This window comes from Penicillium macrosclerotiorum, assembly GCF_028827735.1.
Source record: "Penicillium macrosclerotiorum strain IBT 26536 chromosome Unknown utg000002l_segment0_segment0, whole genome shotgun sequence".
Lineage (NCBI taxonomy): Eukaryota > Fungi > Ascomycota > Eurotiomycetes > Eurotiales > Aspergillaceae > Penicillium > Penicillium macrosclerotiorum.
The window spans coordinates 3,856,620-3,871,752 of record NW_026643082.1 but is presented as its reverse complement, the minus strand read 5'-3'; the positions used below and the strand labels follow the sequence as shown (position 1 = coordinate 3,871,752).

The 15,133-nt window shown below is 47.9% G+C and overlaps 5 protein-coding genes across 5 annotated transcripts; 3 read left to right on the top strand and 2 right to left on the bottom strand.

The window, feature by feature from the left end:
* Positions 1 to 267: 267 nt before the first annotated feature.
* N7462_002532 (Alcohol dehydrogenase superfamily zinc-type) lies at positions 268 to 2,895 on the top strand (the record flags this gene model as incomplete). Its single annotated transcript, XM_057074258.1, has 8 exons — positions 268 to 366; positions 434 to 658; positions 1,423 to 1,634; positions 1,695 to 1,841; positions 1,923 to 2,019; positions 2,080 to 2,544; positions 2,603 to 2,724; positions 2,793 to 2,895. 8 exons carry the CDS (start codon positions 268 to 270, stop codon positions 2,893 to 2,895), a joined length of 1,470 nt encoding a protein of 489 aa, XP_056937899.1.
* Positions 2,896 to 3,582: 687 nt separating this feature from the next.
* Positions 3,583 to 4,834, top strand: N7462_002531 (KH domain-containing protein; the record flags this gene model as incomplete). The annotated part of the gene is made up of 2 exons (XM_057074257.1): positions 3,583 to 3,976; positions 4,137 to 4,834. 2 exons carry the CDS (start codon positions 3,583 to 3,585, stop codon positions 4,832 to 4,834), a joined length of 1,092 nt encoding a protein of 363 aa, XP_056937898.1.
* A 2,073-nt stretch (positions 4,835 to 6,907) lies between these two features.
* On the top strand, positions 6,908 to 9,842 carry N7462_002530 (2-oxoglutarate dehydrogenase family protein; the record flags this gene model as incomplete). Its single annotated transcript, XM_057074256.1, has 2 exons — positions 6,908 to 9,260; positions 9,325 to 9,842. 2 exons carry the CDS (start codon positions 6,908 to 6,910, stop codon positions 9,840 to 9,842), a joined length of 2,871 nt encoding a protein of 956 aa, XP_056937897.1.
* Positions 9,843 to 11,143: 1,301 nt separating this feature from the next.
* On the bottom strand, positions 11,144 to 11,640 carry N7462_002529 (uncharacterized protein; the record flags this gene model as incomplete). The annotated part of the gene is made up of 2 exons (XM_057074255.1): positions 11,144 to 11,165; positions 11,273 to 11,640. Coding segments are annotated over 2 exons (390 nt in total), but the record flags the coding sequence as incomplete, so codon positions are not given.
* Positions 11,641 to 14,374: 2,734 nt separating this feature from the next.
* On the bottom strand, positions 14,375 to 15,112 carry N7462_002528 (uncharacterized protein; the record flags this gene model as incomplete). The annotated part of the gene is made up of 2 exons (XM_057074254.1): positions 14,375 to 14,670; positions 14,974 to 15,112. The coding sequence occupies 2 exons, from the start codon at positions 15,110 to 15,112 to the stop codon at positions 14,375 to 14,377; spliced, it is 435 nt and encodes a 144-aa protein (XP_056937895.1).
* Positions 15,113 to 15,133: the final 21 nt, after the last annotated feature.

Genomic DNA, 15,133 nt, shown 5'->3' with positions numbered 1-15,133 from the left:
ACAAACTGCTGGGTCCCATCCCTTGATCGGAGTCTAGGGCGGGGTACTCACTATTGGGACCACGCCAACTAAGGACAGCACGCGGAGAGCTGCCTCACAGGTAGCTCACAAGCTACGTTATTGCTGGGCCTGATCGGGCGCTCCATTTGATTCCTTGATTTCGCTCGGGCCAGATATTCTTCGAACCTGGGATTTCATAGCTGAGAGTCTACCTCCTACCTATCCACCCAACTCTCGCCAGAGGCAACAACGGCATAATTATTCGCCATGGGTATCTCTTACAATGTCTACCTGACCTCCAACAAGATCTTCGGCTGTAAGACATGCAAGACCCATCTTGCGGACTATAATGATATTGTTAGCCGGGTAAGTTGCCTTCGTCAACAATGCTGTTGCCTTTCTGTCGCTGACGTATGCCTTGCCTCTTGCCCAGAATTTTCGTGGCCAACATGGAAAGGCCTATCTCTTCAATACTGTCGTTAACGTTACCGAGTCGGATGCCGTAGAGCGCAGCATGACCACCGGTCGACACGTCGTACGCGATATCGCTTGCCGACAATGCAAAGAAACGGTAGGGTGGAAATATGACAAGGCATACGAGACTAGCGAGAAATATAAAGAGGGAAAGTTCATCCTTGAGGAAGAACTACTCTGCATAGTCTGTTGAGCACACGGCATCTTCGGGGGTTGGAGACTTCCGCGGGCCTCGATCTTGATGATTGATCTCACTCATCGCAGATCCACCCTGAGCGATTGTGTCAGGTTCTTGGCCCATATTATGCTGCCAGAATGGTTTCCATGGCTTTTTTGCGTTTCATAGTCTATTTTTTGAGCTTTGGTGTACAGTGTTTTCGACAGGCGTTGGACGGAGTACATGGGTTTGATTCTTGTAGTGACCTTTGCTGTGAAACGGTCATTGACAGGAGGTTCTGGGCGCCATGGAGGCACCGGTTTATGGCTTATTATCTTCCTGATTGAACTTCTATCCTGCATTCTATTTCAACGCCCACCGATATCCTTTCAAAGCGTACTCATTACAAAATCAATTGTAAACTTGGCGAATGAAGGTATCTCCAGCTACTCTCGGACACCCTTCTCCTACGTTCTATTCAAACCTAGCCCTCCAATTGCGGTTCCAGTAGTGATAGCTTCGAGTCTACCACATAGTTCTTTAGTTAATTCGATATACTCCTTCCGCAATCTTCTGATTACTCTGAATGGCCCGTCCATAGTCGCATTCGGCAGTTATCAGACCCACCTCCCACACAGAATGCAGTCATCGGGACCCGCACATTTCTAAATTGAATTTCTTTCCTAGAGCCACTTGGAACCGCTCGGCCGCCGGGCGTTCAATTCTTCTTTGACATTCTGCGGGGTTTGACTTCCTCGCTAAGCTCGGTTGGATCTGATTAACCCCTCTAGTCCCGTACTCTAGCAAGCGTCAAGCCATTGGTCCTCCCAGTCATCCCTCCCCAGCAATCGAAAATGGCCCCTTCTACCTCGACCCAGGGCACCATGCAAGCAGTGGTGTTCAAAGAGCCCTTCAAGGTGGCAGTTGAGCAGCGACCAATCCCTACTGTACAAGATCCGGAGGATATTGTCATTAAGGTGGGCTATACCGCGCTCTGTGGCAGGTCAGTACCCAGAAAGTATAGAATCCCCCAATGGCTCACTGTACTTATCACCCAAACCAGTGACTTGCATGTGTACCGTGGCATCGAGCCTAGCCCTCCGGGTCCTATTATGGGCCACGAATTCACGGGTGAGATTGTTGAAGTTGGTAGCGCAGTCAAGACGTTGCAGAAGGGTGACCGTGTCGTCAGTGCTTTTACTACCTCCTGGTATGTGATTTTTTTTCCCCAAAATGGGGGTAGAACGCCGTAGTCTATTCGAGTTCTGATAATCTTCTCATGGAATAATAGTGGAAAATGCTTTTACTGCAAACAAGGACTCTCTTCGCGGTGCGAAAAAAACACTTTGTTTGGATGCGAGCATCTTGACGGTGGCCAGGCTCAATACGTAGGTCTATCCTGAAGATATATTGTATAAGGACGATGGTTTTAGCTAATTATGATCAAGGTCCGTGTTCCGAATGCCGAGGGCACCGTAATCAAGACCCCCGAGGGCGTTGATGACAAGTATCTCGTGCTGATGGGTGATATCTTCCCCACGGGATACTTTGCCGCCAGCAATGCCTTTAAGAACTCGACTCCCGAGCAAATCGCTGAACAGACCGTTGTTGTGATCGGCTGCGGCCCTGTTGGCCTCTGTGCCGTCATCAATGCACTGGAGTTCAAGCCCAAGCATGTTCTGGCCGTGGACTCGGTTCCCTCAAGACTCGATCTCGCCAAGTCGCTGGGTGCCGAGCCATGGAACTTTATGACTGACCGCGAAGGTCTGGACAAGCGCGTGAAGGAGCTTACCAACGGCCGGGGTGCCGATGCTGTCATTGAGGTTGTTGGACTGAGTCCCGCGCTGCGCACTGCCTACGACCTGTTGCGGCCATTCGGCACCATCAGCAGTGTTGGAGTTCATAATGCAGAGGTCAGTCTACATGCTTGATAATTACGGATGAGATCAAAGCGTTGATCAGAAGTTCTAGATTCCTTGGGATGGCAATGATGCCTACGGGAAAAACCTCACTGTCCAGATGGGTCGTTGCCCTGTCCGGTCGGTCTCCGACAAGGCCTTGGAGGTTCTGAAGAAGAACCAGCATAAGCTTGGGTGAGTTGACTCTGCAGGCTGTTCGCATATCATTTGTCCCTAATTTTGCTACTTACCTCTTTGAACAGATTCATGGCCGAGCATATCATGCCTCTTTCGCAAGCCGTTGAGGCGTATGAGCTATTTAATGCGATGAAGGTGCAAAAGGTGATTTTTGTGGCGGACCAGTAAGCGAGAAATTCCTGGTGGTTTTCCTCGGCATGTAAAGCGCAATCGGAGCAATAGGATCGAGTATTATAGCAATATAATAGTGCTGTTATAGAGATAGATCTCCAGCGCGAGGGGGCGGAGGAAACGTGATGTTGGAAATAAGCGCCAATCGACCGGCCACCGCGGGTTGAAACTGGCGCCTCCGCTTAACTCACCACATTCCCTCTTTCCAACTCTTTCACGACATCTCCCCCCCCCCCCCCCATCTTCAACCTCCGTACCTTTCCCCTCCTCCATCCCCTCATCCTCATTTTCTCGTCTCCTTTCCTTCATCTCCTCTACCTTCTTCTCCCTCCTTCTCCCCTTCTACGCCTCCCCCCCCTCTTCTACCGTCTCGTCACTTTCCCCTCTTCTCCCACGTTGATTTCTCCACCTCTCTCGGACCCTCTTCGGTAGGCCACCCATCCAGCCTCGAGCCGCCCAGTCGTCGTTGAAAAGCTGTGAGGCCTATTTGACGGTCGCACGATCTTCTTCAACACTGCGCGGTATCTAAACTTGTTTCGGGCGCTGATCTTGACTCTCTTCAGTGAACTCCCCGCTATTCACTCAATCGCGACCGTGTGACTTCCGACGAGCTTGACCATCTCCTCCCACACAACCACCTTTCCCTTCGTCTATTTCCCTTTCTCCCTGAAATCGACCGACACTATGGATGCTACCGAAGTCCACCAGACCACTGTGGCTGACGAGCCTATGCCCGACGCCTACAACGACACCATGGGCGAGCAGGAGCCGATGGACGTCACCCCCAAGACCGAGGAAGAGTATGCGCAGTCCATGCTCACCTTGCGTGCTATCGTCTCTTCCAAGGAGGCCGGTGTCATTATCGGCAAAGCGGGCAAGAACGTGGCTGACCTGCGCGATGAGACCGGTGTCAAGGCCGGCGTGAGCAAGGTCGTTCCTGGTGTTCACGACCGAGTCCTGACCGTCACCGGTCCCCTCCAAGGCACCGCCCGCGCCTACGCGATCGTTGCCAAGGGTCTTTTGGAGGGTGCTCCTCAGATGGGTATGGGTGGCGTCGTCTCTAACAATGGCACTCACCGTAAGTCCCCCGATTTCTCGATTTCCTCCATGTCCCTCAGCTCCGAGGGTTCAAAAACTCCACCCGGCCGATGTCCTTTATCGGCCCTCCTACCAGATCAGAATTTCTCCTATTTCGTTCGCTAGTTGCAAATTTAGATTACATGCTGACCAAATCCCAGCCGTTCGCCTCCTCATTTCCCACAACCAGATGGGTACCATCATTGGACGACAGGGCCTGAAGATCAAGCACATCCAAGATGCCTCCGGTGTCCGCATGGTTGCCCAGAAGGAGATGCTCCCCCAGTCTACCGAGCGGATCGTGGAGGTGCAGGGCACCCCCGAGGGTATCGAGAAGGCCGTCTGGGAAATCGGCAAGTGCCTGATCGATGACTGGCAGCGTGGTACCGGCACTGTACTCTACAACCCCGCTGTTCGCGCGTCCCTGGGCTCGCAGCCCATTAACAGCAACAACAACTCTGTTGGTGGCGGTAATGGTTACACCAGCCGTCAGTACAACCGCACTGGCAACGGAGCTGATTTCAGCGATAATGGTGGCTTCAGTCGCCGGTCCAACTCGGATGCTGGCTCTCGTGGATATCCTCTAGTCACAGAAGACGGCGAGGAAATCCAGACCCAGAACATCAGCATTCCTGCGGACATGGTTGGCTGCATCATTGGCCGCGCTGGTAGCAAGATCACCGAGATTCGTCGGAGCTCTGGAGCCCGCATCTCTATTGCTAAGGCTCCCCATGATGAGACTGGTGAGCGCATGTTCACCATCATGGGCAGTGCCCAGGCCAATGAGAAGGCCTTGTATCTTCTTTACGAGAACCTCGAAGCCGAGAAGACTCGCCGCAGCCAGCTGCCCCAGGAGTAAAAGTTTTCTTTCTTATGGGATGTTGGCAGGGAGTCTGAAAGGAACCGCTTGCACGGTTTCCTTGTGTTTTTCTTGAACCTTACGACTTCAGACTGTCGGTCATGATCAGCGGCGGTCATGTGCAAGCGCGTTTTCTTTTTTTTTTTCTTCTATTTTCATCATCTTCTCCCCTTCGAGTTCTTTTCCCTCTTTCCTGATGTACTTCTCCTCACCTCTTACGTCGATTCAATCATCGCGAAGCAAAGTTTTGCTGCGATGGGCGGATCCATGCGTGCTAGATCGACCTCACCTCGTCTTCAGCTGAGTCGCAATCTGCAAGAATGGCCTCTCAAAACCATATCATCACTTCTTGGTTCCAAGAGTCTTTCTTTAGTTTATGGCGCTCTGCCGTCTTGAAACTTCGGTTTGCCTTTCATTCGAACCTTGCTCCGCCATCTTGCAATGTTCTTCAGCTCCGCAGCATGATCTTTCCCTTGTGAATCGTCGAACCTCCCCAGTCTCTACCTCGACTCCTACTCATCATCTTCTTTCGAAACCTTCCTTATTCCTCAAACATCAGTCAACAAAGAGAGTGACACCCTTTTTCCGATACTCGCTCTCAACTTCACCTTTTTTTCCCCACCTTAATTGCGATTCTCTTCCCCTTTACCTCCTTTCCCTGCGTATCTCTTGATCTTTACCCCGAAATTACCTCGAAATCCGAAAAAAAATTCCGTCTCTCTTCTCTGCTCTCCTAATTCTCTCCTTCGATCCGCCCTCCTATTTTATCTCCTCCGCGTGCTCCCCTTTGTTTCCCTCTTTCCCTCTCGATATCTTACCCCTCTGAATGTCCCGGACATGTCACGGCATCTCCCGAGTACACCAAATACCAAAATGAAGATTCCTATCTGCCGCGGATAGGATATGGTATGATATGATCAATGTCTTTGTAATATCGTCAAATTTGTAGCGCGCCTTTCTCAGATAGCCGTGGAAAAAGAGGAGAGTGCCTGCATCCCATGTCCTAGCAGCTAAAAGTAAACGATGTCATAAAGGCTTCCCAACAGCAGATTGGTCAGCATGTCAACAGTGGAGAGCAGATAAAACATATTGACGACTATGACTCGACCTAGATCCCGAAAAAATCATCTTTCCGACTCTCATCAGAAGATCATTCAAAGGGCCATGTCTATATCTATTATCAACGGACTCTGGTAGTATGAAGTCATTGCTTTGTGTATATTAATGAAAACTTTGCTGCGTGTTTCGCACTGGCGATCACAACGTTGCACAAATTGGCAGGAGACCGAGAAAGAGACAAGGAACAGGATTTATTGTAGACCCAGTAAATGTTGTTTTGCTTTCGGGTGGCGAGGAGCCCTCAAGACTTGGCATGTCGGCGTTCTAACATTATGCCGAAGCATCGGAGGCTCAGTCCGATTCTCGCATTATCACTTGTAGAAGACCAAATGTCAGGACATTGTTTGCATTATTATCCAATTTAAGTATCGTTATATCTAGCCGTATATGAGCATGTTTGGCAGACCCGCCCCTTGGAAGTCTCAAGGTTATTAATGAGCCACTGGGTTGTTGTTTCCATATATCAGCTAGTTATTGAATGTTCGGAAGTGCGAACCGATACTATTCCCCCGCCCCAACGTCCATCGGCTATTTGGCGGTTATATGGCCTATTTAATCTTCACCGACAGAGCTATAACCTGAGGGTTATTGCCTATCCATGGCGTATCTGTTGAGGTAGATGAATTTCGGCTGAGCTCTAGCCGCTTGCCGAAGCTGGATCCGATCACCGCTCGGTGGGCAGCCCTAATACATATTTCAACGCAGATTCCTCAGTAAAACCCGGGGTAAATACCACAAGGATTCTTGCTAGGCATGGCTTTGTCAAATTCTGTGCTCCTGCGATATGCAGGTTGTCAGGCAAGGAACCTTGCAAGGCCAAGGTTTCTGTATAACTTCTCTACGTGTCGAGGACGATGGACTTATTACGTTCAACAGAAGCGGGTAATTTGAGAACTCGACGAGTTAATACTGAGATAAGACTGATGGAATTTTCAGTTATACTCTGCCGGTTCCATGGCTACTTCTTCGGACTATCTCGATCATATGTATCAGGCATGGCGTCGTGATCCAGCCTCTGTCCACAATTCATGGCAAGAGTACTTTCACGCAATTGAATATGGCTTGCCAACGAAAAGTCCTCTTATTCAATTACATGACAGCGTGGCACCTGCTTCGAAAAGCAAACCGTTGAGTATTCTATCTGATACATCGAATATCAAGTCCAAAATTGAGCGCTTAGTCCGCGCATATCGGGAATTTGGTCACAAAAAGGCGCAGACAAATCCTCTTGATCTCTCGAATACTAAGTTCCAACTCCCGGAAGAGCTTCAACCTGAGTTTTATGGTCTGACAGAAGCCCATATGATCAAAGAGATTGAACTTGGTCCTGAGGTGCTGCCGCACTTTGTCTCGGCGCAATCCTCCACGATGACTCTTCGCGATATCGTGGCTGCTTGTGAGAAGATATATTGCAGCTCAATTGGCGCTGAATATCTTCATGTTGCCACGCGGCAAGAACGCGAATGGATCCAAGAGCGCCTTGAGAAACGCAAGCCTTATAAATTTTCCCCAAAGGAAAAGAAAAGGATTCTTGACCGACTTGTGTGGACGACTGTCTTCGAAAAGTTTATGGCAGCCAAATTTCCCAACGCGAAACGCTTTAGTATCGAGGGGGTGGAGAGCCAAATCCCAGCCCTGAAGGCAATCATCGATAGAAGTGCTGAAAACGGAGTTCGAGAAATTATCTTCCCTTGCTGCCATCGCGGCAAGCTCAACGTTCTGAGTAACGTAGGGCGGAAGCCCAATGAAATAATCTTCAGCGAGTTTTCTGCAGATTCGGAATCTCGCAATCAAATTTCGGGAGACGTCAAATATCATCTTGGGATAAACTATGAGCGAGAGACTCCCACCGGAAAAAATGTCCATTTATCTATCTTGCCAAATCCATCCCATCTAGAATCCCAGAACACACTGGGACAAGGTATGGCTCGCGCCGTGCAGCACCAGAATGGGGGCAACCGGTCATCAACTATGGTTTTGAACAGTCACACCGATGCTTCTTTTTCAGGGCAAGGGGTGATATATGAGACTCTCGGTCTTTCGGGATTGGAATCCTATGAAACAGGTGGAACTGTTCATTTGGTCATCAACAACCAGGTCGGGTTCACCACAAATCCAGAGTCGGCACGATCATCTCCCTATGTCACGGATATTGCAAAGAGTATCAATGCTCCAATTTTCCACGTCAATGCAGATGATGTTGAAGCAGTGGTTTTCCTTTGTGAGCTAGCTGCAGATTATCGTGCTTATTTTGGGAAAGACTGCTGGGTTGACATGATTTGCTACCGAAAGCATGGCCATAATGAAATGGATCAGCCTTTTTTTACTCAACCTAAGATGTATGAGCAAATTGAGAAGAAACCCCCACATTTGGACTTATATGTCAAAAAGCTGGCTCAAGAAGGTATTGTGACACAGGAGGAAGTTGGCCAGATGGAGGGGGAAGTTTGGAACATTATGACGAAGAGTTTGGAAAACAGCAAGAACCCTGAATCTCTGGAGCGGGAGTACCTTACTGCTCCATGGATGGGCCTGAAATCCCCAACTGAGGTCAAACAGGAGATTCTGCCTACAAGGTCTACCGCTATCACTCGAGACATGGTCGATGCTGTCGCCAGTAAATTAGGCATTCCCGATGAGCCATTTCAGGTCCATAAAAGCTTGAAGCGAATCCTCCAGAAGCGCCAGGAAAGTCTTATTGGAGGGCAAGAGATTGATTGGGCTACAGCTGAGGCACTAGCATTGGGAACTCTGTGTCTTGAAGGTTATCATGTTCGCATTTCAGGGCAAGATGTTGAGCGTGGTACCTTCTCTCAGCGCCATGCAGTACTGCATGATCAAGTTACAGGATCAACTTATGTTCCACTCAATGACCTTAGTTTGAAACAGGCGGAGTTTACTGTTGGTAACTCCTCATTGAGCGAATATGGAGTCCTGGGATTTGACTACGGCTATTCGTGCATGTACCCCAACGCCTTAACGATGTGGGAAGCGCAGTTTGGAGACTTTGCAAATAATGCTCAGTGCATTATTGACCAATTCATCTCTTCTGCTGAGAATAAGTGGCTATTGAGATCTGGGCTTGTACTATCTTTGCCTCATGGCTTTGACGGGCAGGGACCTGAACATTCATCAGCTCGCATGGAACGATTCCTGCAGTTGAGCAGCGAGGATGGTCGCTTCTTCCCAACGGAGCAACAACTTGAGAGACAGCATCAAGATGCTAACATGCAGGTCGTCTATATGACAAGTCCAGCAAACTTATTCCATGTGTTAAGACGACAGCTGCACCGAGACTTCCGCAAACGTAAGCCAGGTTTCCAGGTTTCCCATCGCATGACTTTACCCGCTAACATACTGTATCCCTACAGCTTTGATCATTTTTTTCTCCAAATCGCTTTTGCGCCATCCCTTGGTAAAATCTAGTATCGAGGACTTTATCGGAGACTCCCAATTTCAGCCGCTTATTGGTGATCCGGAGCATGCCAACTCGATTGCCGAACCTTCGAGCATTAAGAGAGTTATATATTGTACCGGACAGGTGTACTTTGCGCTATCCAAGTATCGGGAAGCGCATGGAATTACAGACACTGCCATAACTCGTGTCGAACAATTACATCCTTTCCCCTGGAAGCAGGTGAGGGATAACATCAATCAATATCCCAGCGCTTCGGACATTGTCTGGTGCCAAGAGGAATCTTTGAATGATGGCGCATGGGCCTTCGGGAAGACTCGATTAGAGACGATTTTCGACACGACCAAGCAGCACCATGGCCGTCGAGTTCGGTTCGCAGGACGGGCGGCTACCCCAAGTGTTGCAACAGGGTTTGGGAAGGAACACCGAGCACAAGAGGCGGCATTGCTGAGGGATGCATTCCAGAAGTCGTAGTTTCACTGAACATGAGTGCACTTAGTAAGGAATGGCGCTCTCTTTCTTTGGAAAATCCTTATCGGGGAAGCAATAGATGCTAGTGCCCTTATATAAATGAGCTGTTCCCTCTGGCTATCAATCATAACATATATCTTTCCCACACTTCCACACTTCAAGTTGCGGGTGGTAACAATTTGGCACTCTCACAGATACATCCCTCACATATGAGTGCATTGTAAGTATACCATCAGACGGACGTCCGCCGTGACTAGAAATATGCCCAATGGACTTAAGTACGAGCAACCCCGACGCTCGGCTCAAGTGATTTGCCCATATTAAATGGCTTCTTTCCTTTCTCCTTTTTCCTTTCTTTTGTTCAATATTAGCTGGGACATCCGTTATCTAATTGAGTCAAAGTTTCTGTGCCTGTTGGGTCTCACACGCTCTTTATTCTCGCCGTGCCTTCCTCCACAATAGATGCACCTGCCCTTCGTGATGGATTCTATAAGGTAATCCGACTGATTCTCGCAACCAGAACGCATTCACTCTTCTATTCCCGTGTCCCGAGCACCTCTCTCCTCACAGTCCTAGATGCGGCTATGACAGATCACTACGAAAGAGGGACCGTGGCGTGACATGCTTTCTCGGAAGGCCCACGGTATTAGGGGAAGCATCAGTTTATACAAATCCACATTTTCTCTGCCATCCGGGCCGCGAAACGAGGCAGAGCCAAGTTTCAAAGCGTCCAATCAGCACGAGCACGGTGAAGTTTACGGCCATGTCTTGAGAATCTTAATGGGCGTGAGGGCTTCGGATATCGGTGTGATAATTATCAAGTCATGTGCATAGTGTTCTCATTCGCTATTCTGGATACCAAATATTGGAGCTGGCATCTGTTCGGTCTGGGATTAAAATGAAGTCTTATTGTTTCATCAAACAATCATTTAGTCGGTCTTTCTTTTAAGAAGGTAAATAAACTATTCTAGGCGTCTATATTATTGCGTCTTCCTTCTTTTCCGTTTAATCACACGACGCGGCAAGATAGAGCTCCTGGATGGTACTAGGAAGTGGCCTCGGGCGGGAGACTAGAGATGTGATAGAAAAATTCGATCTATAAAGCTATCCTGGTATCTCTAGCAACTCAAACCCCTTTCTCTTCTACTAATATCCCTAGGTATTCTCCTTTTTCCTTCTGCGACCACTTGAGACGTTCCTGGGTTGCAGACAGCGAGCATTTCTGACCCCAGTTCACCATTTAAATCCCCTCATCTGCAGTTTGTGAGGCTTTGCGTTGATTTTGGCGTAATTCTTCTTTTGTTCTAGACAGTATTCTTCTTGCCACTGACCGTGAAGACCTTGCATCTTCTCACGCAATTTTCACGAATGATACCTTGATGGATATTTTAGTAAGGGTCCCTCTTTCTTCATAGATCCTTTATTGAGCTCACCATATTCTTTCGTTGCGCGAAAAGTGAATCCCAGTGAAACGACACTGGTCAAGCCGTGAGCGATCTGCAGGGCATCCACAGCTTCCTAGATTTCGAATTACCCAAAAAACAGCTTGTTTCATATCTTCGATTAAAGCGGATTTTGAGATCTCAGTCAGGCATATAGGACAGGCATCTGGGACCGGCTCCCTGGAAGCATAAGGTAAAAGTTCACGAAAACGATTTGAATAAATCAAATTCGGATATATGTCAAGGTCATTTGCGACTTGTTTCTCAGGAACGAGAGATATGAGATCCTGATGAGGACAGGCAAAGGTAGGCTCGGCTGTCTGATAGGCCTCGGAGGAAGAGAAGCTTATAATATGCTGAGCTAACATACATAACTGGTTAGGCTCCTTGATAAATAAAACAAGCGAAACTTGTATATCGTATCCGTAACTAGTGCTGAACCAACAGCCATGCCCGAGGGTAGGTAGTCGATTATCAGTAGAGATATACTCGAAGGGGCCATATTTGGTTTTTGCTGGCTTCGCGGGTGATTTGAGGATCTTGACAATCTTGTTTCGGCCTCGAATAGTCAAAGAAATACAGGGACATAGATCAGCTATCCCAGTGTAGTCTGTACAGGATCTCTCTAGAGATGGCTGGCTCAGTGAGTGCTTCGTAAATTCTTTCCGAGGATGGAGTTTCAAGCACTTGGCGCAGTAGGCCCATCGGCGATTTTCGAGTTGAAGAAGTTGATTCCGCAAGACGAATGGACTATTCACGCATAGTATTGGATTCCTCATACGCAAGATTCGTGGAAATTCGAGAGCTTTCCATAGCGAAGGGAGGCTTAGAACCAAGCAAAATGAAAGATGGCGACTAACATCATAGGCTATTAGCAAGTTTAGAGCGCTGGCCAGCCGTGGTATGCTTAAGAATTGGATACAAGCAATTCCGATTGTTTAGGATTAAGGGGGAAAAATTGCATACTATTTCTTCCGTGTTTCTCTTATAACGCGGAAGTCCAAATTCAAAACTGCATAAATCAAACAAGCAATAAAGCTATTCCTGGCACGAAGTTCGCCCCTTGGGAATGACGGAAGATAGTAAAAGCAATTAAAAATATTGATCCCAAAAGGCCGGTCAAGCTAGTATCAACATCTCTTTAAGACAGATGAGGAGAGAAATTAGATTTCTCTTGCGACTTCGGCGTATATTTCCAATCTTGAGAGAGTTTTAACTAGGCTATATCATCTTCGAGGATATCTAGTCTTTGAAAACACTCTTCAGACACAGTCCGAGCTTTTGCACTAACGAAAATACCCAAAACACAGGCGAGAAGTGCTCCATCATGAAACAAGGCTCGTGCTGGAGAGGGAGGCATTCTGAAAATAGTGATAAGATAAAGTAGTCTCTTAAAGCTTCAGGAAATAAGAAGTGAGCGCGGAGCATTGAAGAGGAGTGAGGGAGGAGAGAGATGATCGGGGGTAGGAGTGATAAAAGGAATGGAAATACTTTGTTTAGGTAATCGGTTATTGAAAGGTCGAATCACTACTTAACTAACTAACTAAAAGACGTAGTTACTAGGCTAAGTTTGTAAGCGGGTTGGCTACTTCGGGAATTTTCTACTTTAAACTTACTAGCAGTGTCTCCGCCCACCCACACCCTACTTGCTATACGAGATATTCAAAAGGAGCTCTATTTCGATATGTACGATTGCTACGCGTTATAATATTATATATTCTACGCTGCAGCGAAGGCTAGATAGGCAAGGTTTTCGTTAGGAGACTCGCTCACTACGCCCCAAGCTAATATAAGAAGATTCGCTTTGCTAATAGATACATAACTACATATGATCGCTAGTACACGTGGTGCTTCCCCTCGGCCTTCGTATATTAGGGTAATAGCAAATCTTCTACTAGCAACGCGTGGTGATAACTAGTCTCCTTCTATTAGAATCAATTAGGTTACTGTCACGTACTACTAAAATAGTTAACGTATAATGGTTCGTCTCGTTCGTACCCAGCTCAATCCTTCGAGCTTACTCCGACGATCTATATCTCGCAACCGTACTATTGCCGAATCCTTGAGGCCTTACACGGGCTCGGGTCTATAGAGTTAGACCGAAGACGTCGTTAGTAAAAGAACGCCTAGTTCTTATAGCCAAGGTAGCTTTTCGAAGCAGAACGAGGTAACTTTTCCTTAGCCTCTTTCGTCAGTTGACCTTGTTTGTTGTATGGATAAGACTCGACAAAGCTTATCCACTTTGACTAAGGAAGTACCTTAAGTAGATCAAGAAAGGGATTGAAGCGCCTGTAGACTAGTCGTAGCCTTGGTGAGCAGCTTTTCGCGATGGTGTTTGAATTTAAGCTTCACATCTAACCAGAAGCCGAGATAACGCTCTACGGCTTCGGTCAATTGGACCAAAGCGTATTCTTTGACATCAAATGCTGAGGTGTGGTGAGAGACCAACTGCTCAGCGAGGGCGTGGATCTATAGTTTCTGAATGGTGGTGGTCTCACCTCGCCCTATTGCCATAGTACCCACATCGATTTCTTTTCCCTCATCACCCTGTGTCAAGGTGAAATTCAGGTGAGCTGAGACCTTTTTGGGTGTGGCCAATTTTTAATTTTGAATCGGACATGCTACGTATCTCGGTTAACCTCAGGCTCGTTAGAATTGAATACTACTATGAATTCTTTCTACAGCCTAGATTCGAGTTATATCAGTCGATGGATATTTCAAGGGGAGGGAGGCTTTATTCAAAGAAAGAAACTAAGAATATGATACAAAAAACAAAACCGAAATTAGCACCGACACCGACTCAAAAGACAGAAGAAACAGCCTCGCACCTCGACCCTTTTATCTATACATGACTGCTCAGTTTTTCATTTCCCTTCTGCCGATACCTGCTCGGAGAGAATAGAAACTACAGGCAAAAACAAGACCGGAGCACTGCCTTCCCATACCCTCTCCGCCCCATCCCCGCCCTATGTGTGTGCTCATTTTGGTTTTTCATTTCATCCCGCTTCGCTGAGGTTCTCGGGGAGAATAGCCAATACCCTTGAAAAACTACAGCCGAACGCCTTCGGTCCCAGTCGACCTCTCGCCGTTAGTCTAGGCACTAAAAGTGGCATCGATGGTAACGCCGAGGACCTTTTTCAGGAGGCTTTTCGCCTCCTTAGTATCGACTGAGCCGTGGTCTTCAGATCGATGAGGATCCGGCAGTGACCATCCTCGAGCAGAGGGGAGGTACCGAACAAACTTCATTTCGATAGCCTGGGATTCTGCGGGCAGGAGGGACCCATTGGAGAGGAAAGGGAGGTCCTCAGCCTCAGTAATGACCGGGAAGCTCTCATATTCCTTATCCTTGTCCTTGTCCTTGTCCTCCTTGTCCTTCTTACTAGAATTCACTATTGAAACCAGTTAGAAACGTGGTCTCAAAAGCCATCACCCAGCGGATCTCTCAAGGAGTAATCTTATAAGAGCTCATCCCGAGCTTCTTTATCAACCAGACAAATGTAAGAGCAACGTGGAGGTGCACAGCCGCCTTAAGGGCCACAACGACGCTACATTACAAGTACAATCAGCCAAATGCTTCAAGAAGACATCCAAAGGATATTCTAAGGTAAGAAATGGATCTAGAAGGCAACATTACACGAGAAGCCGACCGCCCCAGATGCAGCCTACCGCAATGGCAGCGAGCCATAACACACCAATCACAACCACAATGGCGATTACGGCATCCCATCTCCCGGTTTCATTGTGGGAGGTGGGCAACGGAGAAGAGGGGGAGGTCACAGCGGCAATGGTGGTGGCAGTCGCAACGACCACGGTGGTAAATGTGGCGGCCATGGTGTTGCTGGTACTGGTACT